The 20,379-nt window shown below is 45.7% G+C and overlaps 1 protein-coding gene and 1 non-coding gene across 3 annotated transcripts in view; one reads left to right on the top strand and one right to left on the bottom strand.

Annotated features, from left to right (window-relative positions):
- Poldip3 (DNA polymerase delta interacting protein 3) overlaps positions 1–18,551 on the bottom strand; it is a 28,480-nt gene extending 9,929 nt beyond the window's left edge. Inside the window, exons 1-6 of one of the 2 annotated variants that reach the window (XM_050128672.1) lie at positions 18,385–18,551; positions 6,409–6,799; positions 5,228–5,314; positions 2,554–2,646; positions 617–796; positions 19–96 (exon numbers count right to left, since the gene is read on the bottom strand). In XM_050128672.1, the coding sequence (XP_049984629.1) occupies positions 19–96; positions 617–796; positions 2,554–2,646; positions 5,228–5,314; positions 6,409–6,799; positions 18,385–18,443 (888 nt within the window). In that variant the 5' untranslated portion in view covers positions 18,444–18,551. The remainder of the gene's footprint in view (positions 1–18; positions 97–616; positions 797–2,553; positions 2,647–5,227; positions 5,315–6,408; positions 6,800–18,384) is intronic. The other variant, XM_050128682.1, reaches the window with a different exon arrangement.
- A 269-nt stretch (positions 18,552–18,820) lies between these two features.
- LOC126494179 (U12 minor spliceosomal RNA) lies at positions 18,821–18,971 on the top strand. The gene has a single exon (XR_007589963.1). It is a non-coding gene; the product is annotated as a U12 minor spliceosomal RNA (small nuclear RNA).
- Positions 18,972–20,379: the final 1,408 nt, after the last annotated feature.

Genomic DNA, 20,379 nt, shown 5'->3' with positions numbered 1-20,379 from the left:
AGCTGTGACGGTACTTACAACAATGTCCTCCTCTGTGACTCGAGGGTGCAGATTATTCACAGTCATCTTGGTGCCTTCCAAGGGGCTGAGCACAGGCTACCAGAGACAAGAATGGACAAGGAGTCAAAAGGCAGCATGTATAACACAAAATCACTCCAGGCACAGCAGAAAACCCATTCAGAGTCCATCTATCACACTGGGCCTCTTGGACTACAGAGGCCATCAGATTCCTGCTACTTCTTAGGTATGCAGACCCTTCAGACCCAAGCCTCTGCATGGAATGTTATCCATGCTCCCAGACTCAGTCAGCTCAGGCTTAGTAAAGGCATAGGCTTAAATTCCTGAGAGGCGCAACATGTTTCTTCAAGGTTCTCAGTAGCTTTCTTCTGGGACCCTCATGCCATGTCACTACACAGAGTGACCTCTCCCCAAGGGTCTTCACTGGCCAGCAAGCTCATTGAGGGTAAGGGTCTCCAGGTACTGGATTTTATTCACTTGCAGAAAGGGATGGCAAACATCCACTTCACAGGGGAGTTCTGAGGACCCATGGGGTACACACAGGACAGTGACCACCCACACAGGCTGACTCTGGCTGGAATGGTAACTTTTACCTTACCTCAGCAGGTGGCAGCTCTTTGGGAGGCTCCTCCTTGTTCACTAGCGTCCGGGACATGTTGGTCAAGGCTTTGGTTCGAACAGAGGAGGGGAGAACAGGAGCTGTGTAGGCATCATTCTGAACCACTTTTGTGAGAGGGAGGGCCTTGGACATGGACAGCTTGGAACTGCTCAGTCCAGTCTACACAAACAGGCAGAAAGGAATCTGAGAAGCCAGAGACACAGTCTTTTTGTTTTGTTTTTAGAGACAGAGTTTCTCTGTGTAAACACCCTGGCTGTGCTGGAATTTATTTTGTAGAGCAGGCTGGCCTCGAACTCACAGAGATCTGCCTGTCTCTGCCTCCTGAGTGCTGGAAGTAAAAGTGTGCCATGACTGCCAGGCCAAGACACAGACTACTGTCTGAAGGGCTAACAGCTAGCTAGAGCAAGACCCTCAAAACTTCCTAGTCCAAGCCTGAGGGGTGAGGTTATCAGTACTAGCAATATACACTGGGGTGTATGGATGTGTGTGTGTGTGCACACACACGCAGGCTCAAGATCGACAAGCACATACAGCCCAAGCACTGACTAGAACCCTTGATGGGAGGGAGGCACAAAGAAGCCACTTTCCACAGGGCAAGAGGATTCCATACAGCTTTGAGCAAGAAACTCATCCAAGAGTCAGAGGCTCACCCACACTACTCAAACTTTTGGAAACCCTACATTTACAGCTGATCAGAAGGCCAAAAGCCTGAGATCAAGCTCATTTCTAGATCAGCTTCTCATCAGCTTGCAGAATGGCTGGACACAGGAACTCTTTTTTAGTGATTAATTTTTATTTTCTATGCATTGATGTTTTGCCTGCATGTGTATTTGGAGCTGGAGCTGGAGTTAGAGACAGTTGTGAGCTGCAATGTGAGGTGCTGGGAATTGAGCCTGAGTCCTCTGAAGAACAGTTAGTACTCTTAACTACTGAGTCCCTAGGAACTCTGGTCCTAGGAACTCTCCTAAGAAGGCATGGAACTCCTAACTTCTGGTCTCTGACCTGGCAATACAGAGGCACCATGCCTAGCCATAGCCTCTGTGGCTCTAAGACTGTGAGGACAGGCTGGCAGAGTTAGTATGCAGACCATTGGAATCAGTCCCCTCCTGAACGGAGGATATGGTCCCTTGGAAACAGAAACTCCTCATATTAACATGTCTAGAAAGAAGCATGACACTAAAGCCAGGTGGTTTTGTGACTTAAGGTTTGCTGGCACCAAACAGGAAGAAAGGAGGAATTCCACAGCCAAAGAAGTAGGTGAGAGTATGGGGTGGAGTCAGTTCACCAGGCTTCTGAGTACTGGTTTTTTTTTCCTTTTTAAACTGGAATTAGCCAAAGACTAAGCCAGTAGACAGGCAGACACCTCCAAACAGTCTGAAACTACTGAAAAGGCCTCTTCCCTTTATAATGAAATTAACTGGCATCACTCAACTTACAACCACTATAAAAACTTAACTAGTAGCCAGATTACTTCACACTTGGGATCCTGGCCAAAGCTGAGTATTTGCAGCAGGACCCTCCTCAAGCTCCCAGACACTACTTTCTCACTTTACAGTAGCAGAAAACAGACCAAGACAATTCCCTTCAAGTGTCTCAAACCCAACCCCTGGGAACTGCAGCTCATTTCATTTCACTGCTAGGGGATTTTTTTTTAGACAGGGTTTCTCTGTATAAGTTTGGAGCCTGTCCTAGAACTCACTCTGTAGAGCAGGCGGCCCTTGAACTCACAGAGATCTGCCTGTCTCTACCTCCTAAATGCACCAACACCACCCAGCTTGCTATAGGATCTTAAGCAAGTCCTAGACACCCCAGTCTCAGCAGTGGAGCTGGACAGTTAACGGCTCTAAAAAACTCACAGCATAATCAGTGAGGGGCCCTTTACTCTACAACTATACATCCACTGTAGAGTACCATACCATGTGGTGGACAAAGCTGCCTGTGGCTGCAAACTTCATCTGTTTAGGAACAGGTGCTGCAACATCATCTTCTTCATCTAGGTCGTATAAGTTCTGAGAACAAAGAAACAGTAGTTGGGCTAGGGATGTCGCTTAATGATCCCTAGCACCCCAGAATAAACAAATCAGTCAGATCGATAAATACTAGTATGGCATGCAGGCCCACAACAAACATCTGAACCAAGAACAGAGAAACAGCTGCTGAAATGAACAAGATACTAAGGAAGGAGGTGGACACATGAGTACAGGGGCCTGGAGAGACTTGGGATTCAAGTCCTTACAAAGTGACTCTTACCCACAGAACCCAACAAAAACTGTTTAAAACTACTGTGATTTATAGGTGCTTGGAAATTCTTTTTTGGTAGAAATAATCCAGTAGCCCAGCCTGGCTTGAAACTCAATCCTCTTGTTCCCGGCCTCCCAGGTACATAACACATGGCTAGAAATAACGTTTTTTGTTTGGTTTTGGTTTTTTTTTAAACTTATCACAGTTGTTTTTTTTAAAGGTTTATTTATTTATTATGTATACAGTGTTCTGTTTGTAGGTATGTCTGCAGGCCAGAAGAGGGCACCAGATCTTATTACAGATGGTTGTGAGCCATCATGTGGTTGCTGGGAATTGAACTCAGGACCTCTAGAAGAGCAGCCAGTGCTCTTGACCTCTGAGCCATTTCTCCAGCCCTGGTTTTGTTTTGTTTTGAGGCAGGAATTTTCTGTGTAGCTCTGGTTAGCTGTCCTGGATCTTACTCTGTAGACCAGGTTGGCTTTGACTCAACGAGATCTACCTGACTTTGCTTCTCGACTGCTGGGATTAAAGGTGTGTGCGACTATTGCCTGGCTCAGAAGTATCTTTTTATAAGTAGCAAATGCTTATCCAGAATCTCTACATTTTATAGTCAGTTAACGACACAGTCTGAGAAAAAAAATTTCATTGTGGGAGAACAAAGTATACTTACACTATTTACACAAGCCTAGATGGTAAGATAGTAGAGCCTAGTATATAGCTAGTCTGGTATATGTCATTGTATGCAGTCTATCACTGACCACAATGCCACTGTGAAGTACATGACTATGTATCATTTGGCTTGGAAAGTCATCCATCCCACAGGCTGGTCTATAGGAGTAAACCTAAACCTGACAAAGAGTTTCATCCCAAAGGATAAAATTCACAGGAGAATTTTCCTAGTGTTCACAGGAGAGTATTTCTAATAAGGAAAAAGTGAAACCAACAATTATCCAGCTGTTAAAGATTTTTATACAAACTTGAAACACATCATAAATAAAAAGAATGTTACAAAATTGGGTGAGAAAATAACCTCAATTCCACTTAAGTATTACAAATAATTAACAACAGCAACAACAAATGAAAAAAGACAGAGAGGGGGCTGGAATGGTTCAGTGGTCCAGTATTTCTAGCACCATAAGGCCCTGAGTTCCATTCCCAGTACATCAAAACAAAACAACAACAAAGAGAGATGGCTCAGCAATTGAGAGTACTTGCAGCTCTCAAAGAGGACCTGGATTTGGTTCCTAGTACCCAAATGATGGGTTAAACTCCCATTCCAGGTACCTTCTTCTGAACTCAGCGCCAGGCATACATGCAGTCCACACGCAAACAAACACTGATACACATTTTAAAAACAAACTTAGAGAGGAGCTATAGCAGAACATCAACAGTTCCTGGCTTGGTGAGCAGGAACATGAAGGTATTTTTCTACATCAGGCACATGTAATGCTTATAACAATTTAGTAGTTTTCCTCTCTTCTACTGCCAGTTATGCCTCTCCTTTCTCAGTAAGAAGTATCTTCCCAGAGGCTCAGGTGTAGGTGCTGAAATGGTATAATGTGTAGCACCATACACCAGGAGGCAGAGGCAGGAATGAACTAGAAACCAGCCTACATGAGACCCTGTCTCAAAAACAAAACAAAAAATGTTTCTATTTTTAGAGACAAGGTCTCCCTACATAGCCAAGGCTGTCCCAGCCCTTGTAATGCTCCTGACTCTGCCTCCCTGATTACACATATACCATACAAGACCTACCTTTCTTCCTTCCTTTTTTCATTATGTGGTTTTGGTTTTGGTTTTTTGTTTGTTTTTTTGAGACAGGGTTTCTCTGTGCAGCTTTGGCTGTCCACTCACTCTGTAGACCAGGCTCTCTGGACTAAAGGTATGTGTCACCACCGCCTAGTTGTTTCATTTTAAAAAACAAAGTCTCATTCTATAATCCAGGCTGTCCTGAACTCACTATATATTCCAGGGCTCAAATTCATGGACTCTGGTCCAGCCTCCAAGTGCTGAGGTTAAAAATGTGAACCATCATATCTCCAAAGAGGGTCTGCTTCTTTTTCTGCAATAGCATCTCATTACATAGACCAGGCTAGCCTCAAACTCACAGAGACTCAATTGCCTATGCTCCCTAAGCGCTAAGGTTAAAGGTGTGTGACATCACTCCTAACACAAGTTTCTTCTTAAAACTCACAAACTCTAAAGTGAAAACCTTCTAACACTTTGAAATAGGAGCCACAGGCCAGTCCTCAGTTGATTTACCCAAGCAGACCTCATCAAACTATATGCATGCATACACACTCAGGTGTGGGTACCACACACTCACACACCCACACCCACTCATTTTACCTGTTTGCCCTGGTGGTTATTGACAACATTGATCCTCATTCCAGCAGGATGAGCATGAAGTGGCACCATGGCCTTTTGCTGTGGAACCTAGAAACATCCAGTGGTCATAATCCATCCCAGAAGGTTCATGTGCATTCTAAGTGTAGGTCGACGAACTTGAAATATGTTGGCATGTACAAGGATCAGCCAAGGTCAAACAATAATAGGCCTGAAGAGCTTAATGAATTTGGTAAATAATTGGTGTTGCTACCCCTGTTTAAAACACTAACACATATTAAATGCAGTTTCTTTTCCTTCTGGAGTACTGGTTGTGTGGGGTGGCTGGGACATCAGACAAGCATTCTTACCTCCTGGGCACCTATCCTGTTCCTCCCATTGACTGGATAAGTGAATAATGCCAGATACACTAGTTCACATTTCTTTCAGACTATTATTTTTTTAAATATTTATTTATTGATTGATTGATTATGTGTACAATATTCTGTCTGTGTGTATCTCTGCAGGCCAGAAGAGGGCACCAGACCTCATTACAGATGGTTGTGAGCCACCATGTGGTTGCCGGGAATTGAACTCAGGACCTTTGGAAGGGCAGGCAATGCTCTTAACCACTGAGCCATCTCTCCAGCCCCCAGACTATTTTTTTTTTATTTATTTATTTACTATGTATACAATATTCTGTCTGTGTGTATGTCTGCAGGCCAGAAGAGGGCACCAGACCTCATTACAGATGGTTGTGAGCCACCATGTGGTTGCCGGGAATTGAACTCAGGATCTTTGGAAGAGCAGGCAATGCTCTTAACCACTGAGCCATCTCTCCAGCCCCAGACTATTATTTTTTAAAATAAAACTGAGGTAATTATTCTGAAGTTGAGTGAGGACAAATAAGATAGAATTTGCTAAGTACCTGCCATAGCATGTGTACAACATGCTTTGTGTTCTCATTTTTTCTCTACTTTTGCCTCACTTTGGAAAGTCACTCATTCTCGTGGACCTTTCCTTTAAAAGACAATATTCTGCTACAAGACTGTCTCTAATGTATTCTCCATGCCCTTTTCTAAGGCAGAAAGTGCTAAACCAACACTTGAAACAAAACCTTGCACTTTTCCATTCTCCAATGTTTCCTGCATACTTCTAGCTTACTTCCCAGGTTTCTGGAAATGTAGGCAGGAGCCAGAGCCTACCTGGATGGTTTTGGTGAGTTTCAGAGCAGGGGTCACCGTCCCAATGGGTGGGCTTGTGAAGGTAGCAGGGGATCTCCTCTTCAAGCTGATCTTCTCCCGGGCATCAGCCACCTGCCAGGGATTCTGGGGCACAGTGCTCTGCTGCTTTCGTGAGTTCAGCATCTCTCTGGCATCCTGTACCTTTCCTTTGATCCGAAACCGAGCATCTTTCTGCAAAAGCTTCTCTCGGGCATCTTTGACTCCAAGCTTGAGCCGAGCATCTGAGATACCAATCTTCTGCCGGGCATCAAATCTCTGCTGGAAGGTGGCTGTGCGAGTTGGCTGGCTAAGAAGACTATGTTGGATCCCAACTCGAGATCGGATGCCTCCAATTCCTGGTCTGGTGCTGAGCCTGCAAGTACAAAACTAACAGTAAATGGATCTGAAGACCAACAGGAGCCCATGGAGGAGAGCTAGAAACACTGAGCATAGAGCTTGCCCCATAACTCTCAAAACTTAAACATACCATCTTCTTTCTTTTTTTTTAATATTTATTTATTTATTATATGTACAATATTCTGTCTGTGTGTATGTCTGTAGGCCAGAAGAGGGCACCAGACCTCATTACAGATGGTTGTGAGCCGCCATGTGGTTGCCGGGAGTTGAACTCAGGACCTTTGGAAGAGCAGGCAATGCTCTTAACCTCTGAGCCATCTCTCCAGTCCACCAACTTCTTTCTTACCTCTGGCTTTTAACTTGCGTCATAAACAAAAAATTATGGCTAGTTCACAACAAGTTAAGACTGTTTCATCCCTGATCATGCTTTCAACCCTTTATGTACCTGGAGGTATTTGTTATGCCTGTTTTCTGTATAGAAGGCAGTGAAGCTGCCTCTTAAAACAAATGGTGCCACTATATATGCAGATACCTCTCACTAGGACTAAGGGAGCCAACATGTAGGTCTCAGCACTATAAAAACTAATAAAATGAAGATAAAGATTTAATAGCCATGCTGGATGGTGGTAGCACATGCCTTTAATCCCACGACTTGGGAAGCAGAAGCAGGCAGATCTCTGTGAGCTCAAGGCCAGACTGGTCTACAAAGAGAGTTCCAGGACAGCTAGGACTGCTACATAGAGAAACCCTGTCTTGAAAAATAAAAAAGATTTAATATCTAGGCATGGCAATGTTCATAATCACAGCATTCAGGAAGCTGAGGCAAGAAGACTGCTGCTGAGTTCAAGGATAGTCTGAGCTACATTGCAAGACACATCTCATATAATAATAATAATATAAAAAAAAACACAGCCGTGCAGTGGTGGTGCACGCCTTTAATCCCAGCACTCGGGAAGCAGAGGCAGGCGGATCTCTGAGAGTTCGAGGCCAGCCTGGTCTACAAGAGCTAGTTCTAGGACAAGCTCCAAAGCTACAGAGAAACCCTGTCTCGAAAAAAACAAAAGCAAAAACCAAAAAAAAAAACCAGAAAACAAAAATAAAAACCCATACAAGGGCTGGAGACAGAGCTCAGTGGGTAAGAAAGTGTTTTTTTCCTAACAGAGGACTTGGGTTGTTCCCAGCTCTGGCATGGTGGTTCACACCATCTGTAATTCTAGGTGATCCAATACCCTATTCTGAGTTCTGAAGGGCACCAGGCCCATACATGGTACATGCATGCATTACATACATACATGCAAATGCTCATACACATAAGTAAAACTTAAAAAAAAAAAAAGAATAGCTCCAATAACAAGAACGCACAATTTCAACAACTCCTAAAGTTAGAAATGAAGGCAAGAGCAATGGTGAAGTGGTTAAAAGCTCTTGCTATATTCTTCCAGACCAGAGTTTGGTTACCAGCACCCGTGCCAGGAAGCTCACAACCAACTGCCTGTAACTCCAGCTACAGAAGATCTGATGCTCCTTGCTAGCCTTTTCAAGCACTGCACATAAACACATGTATACACATAAATAAAAGATAAAACTAAAATATTGTTTTTAAAAATTAGAAATGAGGGGGCTGGAGAGATGGCTCAGTGGTTAAGAGCACTGGCTGCTCTTCCAGAGGACCTGGGTTCAATTCCCAGCACCCACACAGCAGCTCACAACTCTCTGTAACTCCAGTTTCAGGGGATCCAACACTCACACAGAATATATACAGGCAAAACACCAGTTCACATTGTAATAAGTCTGCACAAGAGGGTCCTTGGCAGCGAGGAGTCTGAACCAAAACCACGGTGGGTGAGAGACAAAGACTCTATACAGAGCTTAAGAGTGGGGAGCTTTAGTGCAATAAAGGGAGTAGGGGAAGGAAAGGGAAAGAGGGGGTAAGGGATGGGAGAGAGAGGGATGCAGAGAGAGAAAGGGGAAGAGGAAGAAGAAAGAAGTAGGCAGAGTTTCGCCTTTTAAAGAGAGGGGATATGGCCTGCCCTGCGTGATGCACTCTGTCAGGTTCTCAAAATGCAGAACCAGGTTCATCCGAATGCTAGCACACATTAATCTTTAAAAATGAGAAATGAATTAAACTCCACTAAGCAGGCCCCATTCCTGTGGTTTGAAAGTCAACACCTGGCCCTGCTGAGTAAAGTAAAGGATGGGAATCTGCAGGTTTCTCCTGCCTGACTTACCTACTCTACCCACAGGCCTCTATCCATGCCAGCCAGTAAAAGCAACCATTCCTAAGGCGGGTGTTCTGCCTTGAGATGTCTATGCCAATATCTCCTTTCTCGGAAACCCTCTCTGATTCTCCAACTTTCCTTTGTGTCTGTTACAGCTGTGTTTTTTTTGTTTTCTCCCCAACTCCTAAGCTGGAAGGAAGGGCAGAAAGGGCATTTGACCTGCTTGCTTCAGATCAAGCTTATGTATCTCAGCATTTCCTCCAAAGCCTCTGTCGGGCAGGCTGGCCAGCCTCCGTGACGAGGAGAAGAACAAAACAGCCCAGGAAAAAAACATATGTACTTAAAACAGGTAAGCTATTTCTAATTGAATATTTCATGGTTAAAAGTATTTATAATAAAACCAGCTAATATGATGCCCACACATGGAAAGGATAAAAGATCTCTGTTCAAAATCTCTCAATAATAATTCGAAAATCACAAGGTTTTGCTTTGTTTTGTCTTCTGGTTTTTCGAGACAGGGTTTCTCTGTGTAACTTTGGAGTCTGTCCTGGAACTCGTTCTGTAGACCAGGCTGCCCTCAAACTCACAGAGATCTACCTGCCTCTGCCTTCTGAGTGCTGGGATCAAAGGTGTGCGCCACCACTTGATTAATTTAAAATCTTCAAGAAAAGTTAATAGTTAAAAATTCATATATAGGTCACCTCAATTTGCTCTAGTATGCCATGTATAAACTCCTAAGGCTATAATGGTCCATTCATGCTAACAAAATCTGCCTTACAGATGGATGTCTTTGTCAGTGTTTAGTCTTCCCATGGACTATATCTATGGTTTAAAGTTTATACTAAAAGAGCTTCAACTCAAAGTTGTAATTTTTAAAAAATTATTTATTTTATCTCATGTGTATTGGTGGTTTGCCTAAATATGTGTCTGGGTAAGGCATTGGATCCTAGAGTTACAGACAGTGAGCTGTCATGTGGGTGCTGGAAATTGAACCTGGGTTCTCTGGAAGAACAGTCAGTGCTCTTACCACTGAGCTATCTCTCCAACCCCCAAAATTATAATTTTTAAGACAAATTTAATGGAGAAAAAATAAAATCTTAATTTTATAAAAATTACTTACTTTAAACAGTTAAAGATCACTAAGACATAGAAGTTAATGGTCAGTTACCTGATAAACGATCAAATTCTTTTTTAAAAAACATTTTTCAGGGGGCTGGAGAGATGGCTCAGTGGTTTAAAGCACCGTCTGCTCTTCCAGAGGACCTGAGTTCAATTCCCAGCAACCACATGGTGGCTTACAACCATCTGTAATGAGATCTGGCACCCTCCTCTGGCGTGTGGGCAAACATGGAGGCAGAATGTTGTATACATAATAAATAAATAAATCTTTAAAAAATTTTTTTTCATTTCTTTTCTTTTTTTAAGATTTATTATGTATACAGTGTTCTGCCTGCATGTGTGCCTGCATACCAGAAGGGGCACCAGATCTCATTATAAATGGTTGTGAGCCAACATGTGGTTGTTAGGAACTGAACTCAGGACCTCTGGAAGAGCCGTTCCCTTGGATGGAGCACAACCCCACCCGGGTAAGCTTCATGCTTAGCCTCATTACAGGATAAGGATGCATGGGAAAATAAGACCTGTCAATAGTCTGCTGCTCCTGTCTCTGGCTGTGTAGGCCAAACTAGAAAAAGCCTCCTTATCTGTAGAGAACATGAATTACTCCTCACTCTCACGTGACAGGGAAAGGAATTCTCTTGCCTATGGAAGGTCTGAGAGTCTACATTCAGACAGGCAAACTGCTGTGGAATAATCTTCTTATTCAGTGTGAAGAAGTATTATTCTGATTGGCTTAGGAAAAAGCTAAATAGCCAATAGCCTGGCAGGATTTCCAGGCACAAAGGGTGCTGGGAAAAAGATGGGCAGTCACAGGAGACGTGGAGGAAGCATGACATGTAGAAGATGAGGTAACAAGGCACGAACCACATGGCAGCATGTAAATGAATAGAAATGGGTTAAGTTATAAGAGCTAGTTAGAAACAAGCCTAAGCTATTGGCCGAGCTTTCATAATTAATAAGAGGTCTCTGTGTCGTTATTGGGGAGGTGACTGTCCTGAAAAAAGGAAGTCCAACTACAGAAAATAACAACTGTTTTGCCCTCAAAGTTTCCAGAACAGACGTACGAGGATGCTGTGAACAAGTGAGCCTGCACCTAAGCCTACCATCTGACTGGTCTGTACGCCATTTCAGTTGGTTGGGTCCTTTACCCTGGCTTTCCATTCTTCTTCTTAGTAAAAGCTAATTCTAGGGCCCACACCCTAACCACCCATGTGCCTGGTTAAAGAAGGCTGCCAGATATTCTGCCACCACACTCACAGTTGTGGACATTTATCCAGACTATCCGAGTGGTGTCTGAAAACTGCCAGATAATCCTATAAAATGGCTCAATAGGGTTCTAGTTCTCTTTTAAATTGCCAATTAGATGCTGAATTTAACTAAATTTAAAGCTTCTTTTACAAAGCTTCCAGGTGCTTGTTTCTTATGTGGGAGTTTGGTGTAACTGCTAATTATAGTTACCTTCTCCTTCTTCAGAACTCTGGTACACAATCTGGCCAGTTGACAATTGTATTTATCTTACTAAACAAAACTGATGTTAGACTTGTCTCTAATGTTCCTACAAAGTTGTACAGTTATTACCTCCTGCAGTTTTCTGGATCTGTTACCATCTGTCGAGTTTCATTGTGGTCCCTTGGAAGGACCCTCCTCCGAGGCGCTCTGACTACTGCCCTTTCTACATTGTCCCTTTCGTCAGCTCAAAGAGAAATCTGCACCCTAAACTCCTAAAAACAGTTTGGGTGACCTCTGAAGGGGGATCCAATTCCATCCGACTCATCCCTCTTTTTGTCACTCTGAACAGTTTTTGACCCTCAGAACTAGAACAACCAGACTAAAGTCTTCCTAGATCAATTAAACTGCTTTACCAGCTCCTAAAAGCCCAAGAAACATTTCAGATCAGTTTAACACCCAACCTGGTTCTTTGGCTGCTGCAGTATTCTGTGACCAGGCCTGGCTCCAGCTTGAGATGGGATCTGTGCTCTCCTCTGAAAACAATGCAGCTTCCACACCAACAGATCCTAACTGGTTTGAGATGTGGCCCAAAGACACAGGGACCAAACAAAAATTCCACCACTAGCTTCTATGTGTGTGTGGGCCTCTGGTTCCCTCCCATTCTGCTCCTACCCTGATCACGTCTTCCATCCTTATTATCCTCATAGTCACATTTTTACCCTCTTTTAAGTGTTTACCCCCTGAACTTCCCCTATACCTATCTAAAAGGTTCCATGTAAGCTATCCCAGTGGCTCTCACCCTACAAGGGATGGGGCCAACACTTACAACATGGCCAACTGACCAATCAGATTAGGGGAGACCTGACCTTGGTACAACACAGTATTAGGCACCTTACAAAATCAAATAGATTCCCTGGCTATGGCAGTCCTCCAAAACTGCAGAGGACGTAATGACTGCCAACAGGAAGCACCTGTGCCTTCCTAGAGACAGGATGCTGTTTTCACAGGAACCAATCTGGCCTAGTATGGGAAAATGCTAAACAATTAGAATCAAACACAGAGAAAGGACCTGACTACTTGGGGACCACAGACTGCCCCCTTGGCAGGCCCAGTCACTATGATTGTGCTAACTTTACTCAATGGTCCCTGCCCTTTCAACTGTCTCACCAAGTTTCTCCAACAAAGACTACAAGCTACTGTCCCCAGGAGGAGTATCTCTTAGGACTCTACTCTTGCTCAGGGACAGAGCACACTGCTGCTGATCAGGTGAGAATGCACAGGAACAATACCTGACAAAGTCCTCAGCTGGTCACATATAAGTCACCAAGACAATCTGGACTGACATTTTAATCTATAGCAATGCCTTACTTGGTGACAGGGATACACTGAGAAAGAAACAGCTTAGCACTGCCATGTCACATAACCCCAGGGGCCACCTCCATGCATGTCACTTTTATCTGTACAGCAAGGGTGCATTTGTGGAAGAAGGGCTCTGGCAGTTAGGAATGCAGACACTGCTCCTGCTGGGAGTAGCTCTCTGCAATCTGATGCATTTATCCCCTGATTACAGGCATTCATTCAACTCTTTTCACAGCTTTGGGGACTTCTGTGTTCCAGCTTTTTATAATCACATCTCCTCTCCTGCATGAAAAGACAGCTATTCATCCCAGCAGGCAGCAGCACTGGTTACAAGGCAGGCATTAGTCATCAGGGATTCTTCAAACAAACATAACTGCTGGGTGGGGGCAGGTCTCTAACCAGAGTCAATTATGTTACCTGCCCCAGAACTGCTGAAGGCTCTCTCAAAGCCTCACATCCCATTGTAGGGACAACTGAGTTTCCTAAACACATTCGGCACATTTATCCTCGGAAAGGTGAAGGAGGGCAGCTTTGAGCAAGACTCTTAGCTACCCCGCCCTAGAGAACAACATCAGTACTGCAACTGCGCAATGGCTCCAAGCACCCCCAGGCACGCCTTGAGATCCTGGGAAGAGCACTGCAGGCCAAGAAGAGGTGAAGATGCCACTGGACCCTTCTCTCTCCTAGTCTCCAACTAAAACCTAGGATACACTAAGGGTGTGTGGGGACTAGGAATGCCTTGCCTTCCTGATTCTGTGGAAGACAGAGCCAAGACCAGCTTCAGAGGTCATGAAGGTAGCCCCATGGTTTACATAAAGTGGATTTAAATACAGGAAGGGGAGTTATGTGTTAGAGTATATGTGTATTGACATAATTAAAAAAGAACAAAATAATTATTTGTGTGTGTGGCCACGTGTGCAGCAGAATACAAATGTAGGGATCAGATGACAACTTTCACTATGTTCTCTCCCTCTACAAAAGAGGTCTGGGGATAGAACTCAGTTGCTAGGCTTGGTGGCAAGCTTTTTTACCTGCTGAGCAACCTCGTTGGCCCTGAGATCACTTGGAAGGGGGGTGTCTTATTGTTGTTTTCTGAAGATTTTATTTATTTTTTAAATTTATATGTTTGATTAAACATGCATGTCTGTGTATTATGTGCACAGGGAGGCCAAATGAGGATATCAGATCCCTGGGTACTACAGTTACAAAGGGTTGTGTAGGGATGTGGGTGCTGGGAATTGAACCCAGATCCACTGGAAAAATAGCCAGTGCTCTTAACCACTGAGCCAGCCCTGAGGTCATTTTTATACAGAGAAAACAAACAGAGTTTAACCCAAATTAGTAGCAAGACAAGATACTAGGAAACATTTCTTTACTGAAATATTTTCAGGCATTTCACTTGAAAGCCTCTTTCTTCCATCTTGGTTCATGTTTGGAGCTACATTTCCTTCAGTTTATCTCAACAAGGAGTAACAGCGAGGAGCAGGTGTAGACCATAGGTCTCAACCTAACTTCACTTTCCTCCCACCCACGGTGGCTCCAAGGACTCCTCAGGCATGGTGTGCAGCTCTCGGCTGATCAGCTCCAGCACACTCTAACTGCAGTGATCCCAAGAACTAGACTAACCAGACTAAAGATTCTCACGTCTACGGCAGAAGTCAACAGGGCACAGCCAGCACTACGGGGCTGAGGGTCCTTCACACTGGAGACACTAGAGACAAGTGTGTGTGAGACAGCAGAGTCTACCGAGAAATGAATCAAGGGCCACTCAGACCACTCTGACTACTTCACAAACATCCACTCATCAAAGTGTCTTTCGTGATTAACCGGGGACCCAGATGATACTGTCCTTTCTATGAGAAGTTGCTCTGGAAGACACTTGACCACAAATGCAGTTGGTGCTGGGCTCTCCAGCTCCTGCTCGGACTGCTCCCCAAGGTCCTGACTGCAAGAAGGGCTAACAGGCAGGTGGGCTTACGAAGGCTGTTTTCCCTGGCAGCCTCTGGCTTTTGTCATATCCACTAGGAGGAGAGAGGCTGCCCCTGGAGCCACACACTCTTTCCAAGTTACTAAACACAAGACTCTTCTCAGGAGAGCTTTGCAGCATGAAAATCAAAGTTGCCAGAATAGCGATTCCTTCTAAAAACTACTACACAATATATTTATTGTGGGAAATGACATCACAGATATGGAGCCCCAGATCTACAGTTTGTTGACTGTGCAAGTGAAATGGAATTCAATGAGTTTTAACCCTTGCACCGCCTTCTAGTCTTCCAGAATACTCCTGTCCCAATCCAGTCTTCACATAAAAGCAAAATTCTCACACTGAAAATCAGTTTATTTTTCTTCTTTAAGCTTCAACAGTGACAGTGAAGAAAGCCACCACCTAGTGAGCACTTGGCCTGGGGAAACAGGTGTTACTTGTGTTTTAGACATGTGGAAAGAGAAAGGACAGTAAAGCAACTTACATAGGATCACAAGGGAAAGAGGAGCAGAAGTAAACCATGGTCTCCGAGTGCAGACCTTCTTGCCTATCCTTTCCCCATGCAGTGAGTTCCCTGCTTCTCTTCCTTTAAGGAAAGCTCCATGAGGCCTCCCACCACATCATGACAAAGTATATTTGCCGTTTTTTGAGACAGGGTCTAACTAGCTCGGGCTGGATAACAATTCTCCTACATGAGCCGTCCTAGTGCTGGGATGGCAGGCATGCTCCACCACCCTCAGCTCTAACACGGTAGGAACTTAAAAAGGAAAGAAAATTATGGTTCAGATCTAGAATGTTCTCCAGAGAATTCATTGTGGAAGGGTTGGTTTTCAGCTGGACATGCTATTTGGGGGTGGGGCGGGGTGGGGAGTGGACAGGGACATTGTCTATGTAGCTCTGGCTGTCTGGAACTCCCCTAGATTGGGCTAGCCTTGAACTCTGAACTCAGAGATCCACCTGGGACTACAGGTGTGTACCATCACACCTGGTGGTGCTAAGAAACAACTGCAGGAAAGACTAGCCTTACCAATGGATTACTCCACTAAATGGGCAGCTAGGGGGTGGGGCCCAAAAGCCGGAAGCAGGTCACCTCCTTCAAAGGGTGTACGTTTTGTCCTTTCCCCTCTCTCCTCCACTCACCCCTCCTGCTTCTTGGCTGCCTTTAGGTGAACACCCCCTGCTACTGTACTATTCGGCCCAGTTAATTCTTTTCTCTGTTAGTTTACTATCTCAAGTATTATCATACCAATGTCACAGCTAACAAGCTGCCAGCAAGACCACTATGAGAACGCTGCCCTGTCACCACCTCCCAGCTGGACTCTCAAAACTTTTAATTGGCTTTACCATCGTGGCTGTCAATGACTATATCCTATGGGTCATTTCATTGTGGCCCAGAAGGCAGCGTTAACTGGGCGGTGATGGAAGCAGTAATGCTGAGATTAGAGGGAAGTACAGTTCAGTGTGGGAGACCAAAGTGTTCACTAGACACAAGCATGGGGAAGGATGAGCGTTCACGAAGCAGATCAATGTCTGGGAAACAGAACCTAACATCTCTCTCTACAGCAGGGTGCTTACAAACTCAACAATCTATAAATGTGTTGAACCACTAGCCAATCTCACGTCTTCACATGGCAAATTTAAGCCACTGAAGGGCCCAGAGTAAGTCTGAACAATAGTCCACCTACCCAGCTTGTTCTACTTGCCCTATATACTCAGTCACAAGGAGAGCAGATGGTTAAAAATTATGACAGCACTCCAGCTGTGTTCAAAACCATGTTAAGATAACCACAGACGGGCTGGAGAGATGGCTCAGCGGTTAAGAACACTGACTGTTCTTCCAGAGGTCCTGAGTTCAATTCCCAGCAACCACATGGTGGCTCACAACCATCTGTAATGAGATCTGGTGCCCTCTTCTGGGGTGCAGGTATGCATACAGGCAGAACACTGTATACATAATAAATAAATAAATCTTAAAAAATAAATAAATAAATAAAATTAAAAAAAAGATAACCACAGACGTGTGTACGCAAACCCCCGTTAAGCTTACACAAACACTATGTTATCACAAGTGGTAAGTTACAAAAAGCACTCCCCTCAAAACCTAACCTCAAGAGTATAAAAATTCCTTTTACTCCCTTTCCTTGACTCCCTACCCTGTGTTTTTTGTTGTTGTTGTTGTTGTTTTTAAGAAGTTGATGGCCTCTTCTCAGTGTCACAGACCCACACCCCAACCTGCCTGTGGCCCTAACTTGTTAAGAGTTCTGGTAGCCCGTGGTGATGGACTAAAGTTACTTCTGCTCATCTAATTTTGGTGGCCTCGGCTTCAATATTTGCACGATTCCAGACCCACAGTCCTAAAAGCTAGAGAGGGCTACCAATGTTTAAGAGTCTACTGAGTCTTAAAAACTCCAAGACATCCATTAGTGAACACCACCAACGGACCCTGTCGTTTTCCTTCCTTCTTGGTGGCCAACTCAGGCAGCAGTTAAAACTCTGAGCATTCTGTGGCTTGCCTTCTCGCAGGCTCTAGCTTCCCACTTGTGAAATGGGTACAAAGTAAATCAACAGTACTAGCCGGGCGTTCGTAGAGCACGCCTTTAATCCCAGCACTCAGGAGGCAGAGGCAGGCGGATCTCCGTGTATAAGCCTGGTCTAGAAGAGCTAGTTCCAGGGCAGGATCCAAAGCTACAGAGAAATTTTGTCTCGAAAAACCAGAAATAAAATAAAATAAACAGCACAGGAGTGCCTGGAGCCCCAGTTACTCAGGAGGCTGAGGCAGGAGGACCAATAGAGTTCAGGAGTTCGAAACCAGCCTGGGCAACACGGAGGACGTCAGCTTCTCAAAACAGAAACAAACTCGCCTGTCATCCCAGCACTTGGGAAATGAAAGCGGGAGGATCCAGGCATTTAAGGCCAATCTCTACGACACACCGAGTTGGCGGCCTGCTCCCGCTATGAGACCCCTGTCTCACGAAAACGGAGAAACAAAGCAAAAAAAAAAAAAATTACAGACACTATAGTGCCAGGAACAAGGCACAATGCATCTGAAAGCTATACACCGCCTCTCAGAGGGCCTGGGTTAACCACAGCGGCTAGAGAGAACCTGCAGAATTGGGCATCCCAACTCTGGGCTAGGGTCTCGATTGTTCAACTTCCGTCCTCTTCACGCCGCGGGCCACAAAGCGCGAGCAGAGACTGCGCTACCGTGGTCCCCGAACCCAGTCGCCGAGTCGGAAAGGCCGGCCCTGCCCAGCCCTCGGGCCGCCCGCGGCTGGGCCTCCCGGGCCCGGTAACCAGTGGGCTGGCGAGCGGATGGGCCCGCGCGGCCCGGCCAATAAGGAGCGCGGCGGACGCAGGGGGGCGGGCGCAAGCGGCTTCTCGCGTCGCGCCCCGGGCTGCTCCCTTCTCCGCCCCGGAATCCCACGAAGCAACGGGCCCCACGAGCCCCTAACAGAGGAGAAGGCCGCTCACCGTCCCTTGGTCGCCGTTCCACGCTTCCGGATAAGCTCATCCAGCGACATGTCGGCCATCTTGCGCCGCCAAACCTAGCGGAGAACGGAGAAGCCGTCAGCAGCGAGCCCGCCCCTTGGCCACTCACGGAACGACGAGCAGCTTCCGACACCCGGACAACCAACTCTCGCGACAGTTCTAACGACGCTCGGAACGGGAGGGGATGGGGCCGCTCCCCGTGAGCCTTTGCGGTGCCCACTTCTAATCTGCATATAGAAGGCCGGAGCGTGGTGGATTTTTTTTTCCTCCTTTTACAAAGGAAGAGATAAAAGGATGCAAATTGAAACCATTAGAAAACTTTCGAGTAAATAAGTTTATGAGTTAGGCGGTCTGGAACTCACCACATTTGAGATGAGAATATAATTCCTTACCCCTGGGGCGCGACGGTTTGCCTCTTATGCCTTAAACTTATGAGTAAGGAAAATAACGATTCGGGGTGACGCCCGAGTCCTCACTGCTAATGTGAGAAGAATTTTTGCGCGGGTAAAGGTTCCCCCCTAAGGCGACCCGCCTACTTTGCGGGATGCCTGGGCGAGGCAATCTGCCCGACCCCTACCGGCCAAAGAAAGTTAAAAAGATGACAGACTGCTCGGGGTTGAGGCGGTGAGGCTGTGTAACCCAGTGTCCTGCGGACTTTGTTAAGGCTTTGGTTTTAGCTGGAGAAACCACACTTCTGACGCTGGAACCCCCAGTCCCGCTGCAAACCGCACTCTGACACTCGAGCCCACAGTCCCGCTGTAACCACAACTGGAGGGCCTCACTGTTCACGCACGTACTACAGAAGCAGGCTGTCGCCCTATTGGGAACACTTGAGCAAAGGGGCTAGCCCATATGGTGGGAAACCAAGACAGAAAGGGTCCCCGCCCGGTCTAGCACATCTCTTGTTCTCGGAGAGAGAATAAGACCAGATCCCTTTCAAATCCCTCACACCCTAATTTCGCATCCTCAGGCATATCAGACAACACAGACATAACCTGTGGGGCCTGAGATTCCAGGTGAAGCACGCAAAAGTCCCATGTGCAGTTCCAGGGACATACTGGGACAGGTGAGAGGAGGGGCTGCCCTGGGACCCCTGCTTACTCGTCCTGGCTCCACTCTGGCCTTACTAGCTGAAGGCAGGTGGGGGTGTGTTTGTGGTTTCTTGTGCCCAGCCCCACCCACTACCATTTCCTGATCCTTCCAGCCACCTGTATTCTTTTATAAGTGTGTGTTCATTTACCAACTGTGCACATGCTGTCTTTCCCCCTCTCCCGACCTTATTTAAGATTTATTATGTATATAGTGTTGTGCCCGCACGTATGCCAGTAGGCCAGAAGAGGGCACCAGATCTCATTTTGAATGATTGTGAGCCATCTTGTGGTTGCTGGGAATTGAACTCAGGACCTCTGGTGCTCTTAACCTCTGGACCATCTCTCCACCACTTCCCAGTGCTGGAATTACAAACACACACAAAAAGCTCCCCAGCCCCTCCAGACGCCTGCTTTTCTTGATGTTTCTGGGAGCTGCCTCTGCCAGCCATATACCCTCAAACTCATTTTCACCGTCTGAACAGCGGCTGCCCCTGAAGGAGCAGGTATTGACATCCAGCGATCTCAACAGTGGTGGCTTTCCTGCCACCCAGTTGTAAGAGCGGCACTCACTCCCACCTGATCTGTCTCCGAGTGACTGTCTTCCCAATGTTACCAGTCCAGCATCTTACCCCATAGGATCCAGAGCTGGAGATCAGAGAAAGGCAATAGCAGAGGCATCACAAGGAAGTCTCAACATGGGACAGTGAACCAGGAAAGAGCACAGATGAGCCCCCCACTCTGCACCTTCCACAGGGTTGTCCTGACCTGGAAGTGACTGTCATCAGTAAGGTGACAGGACAAGGGTGGGCTTCCCATCTACTTTTCCCAGTTTCCAAACTCAGAACAGGCAATGCAATGCATATCTGAAATAAAATACATGTCTGTC

Source organism: Alexandromys fortis, unplaced genomic scaffold (genome assembly GCF_014885135.2).
Source record: "Alexandromys fortis isolate MF-2015 unplaced genomic scaffold, M_Fortis_MF-2015_v1.1 scaffold_28, whole genome shotgun sequence".
Taxonomy (NCBI): Eukaryota; Metazoa; Chordata; class Mammalia; order Rodentia; family Cricetidae; genus Alexandromys; species Alexandromys fortis.
Note: the sequence above shows the minus strand (reverse complement) of the source record. Positions and strands in the feature narration are given on the sequence as shown.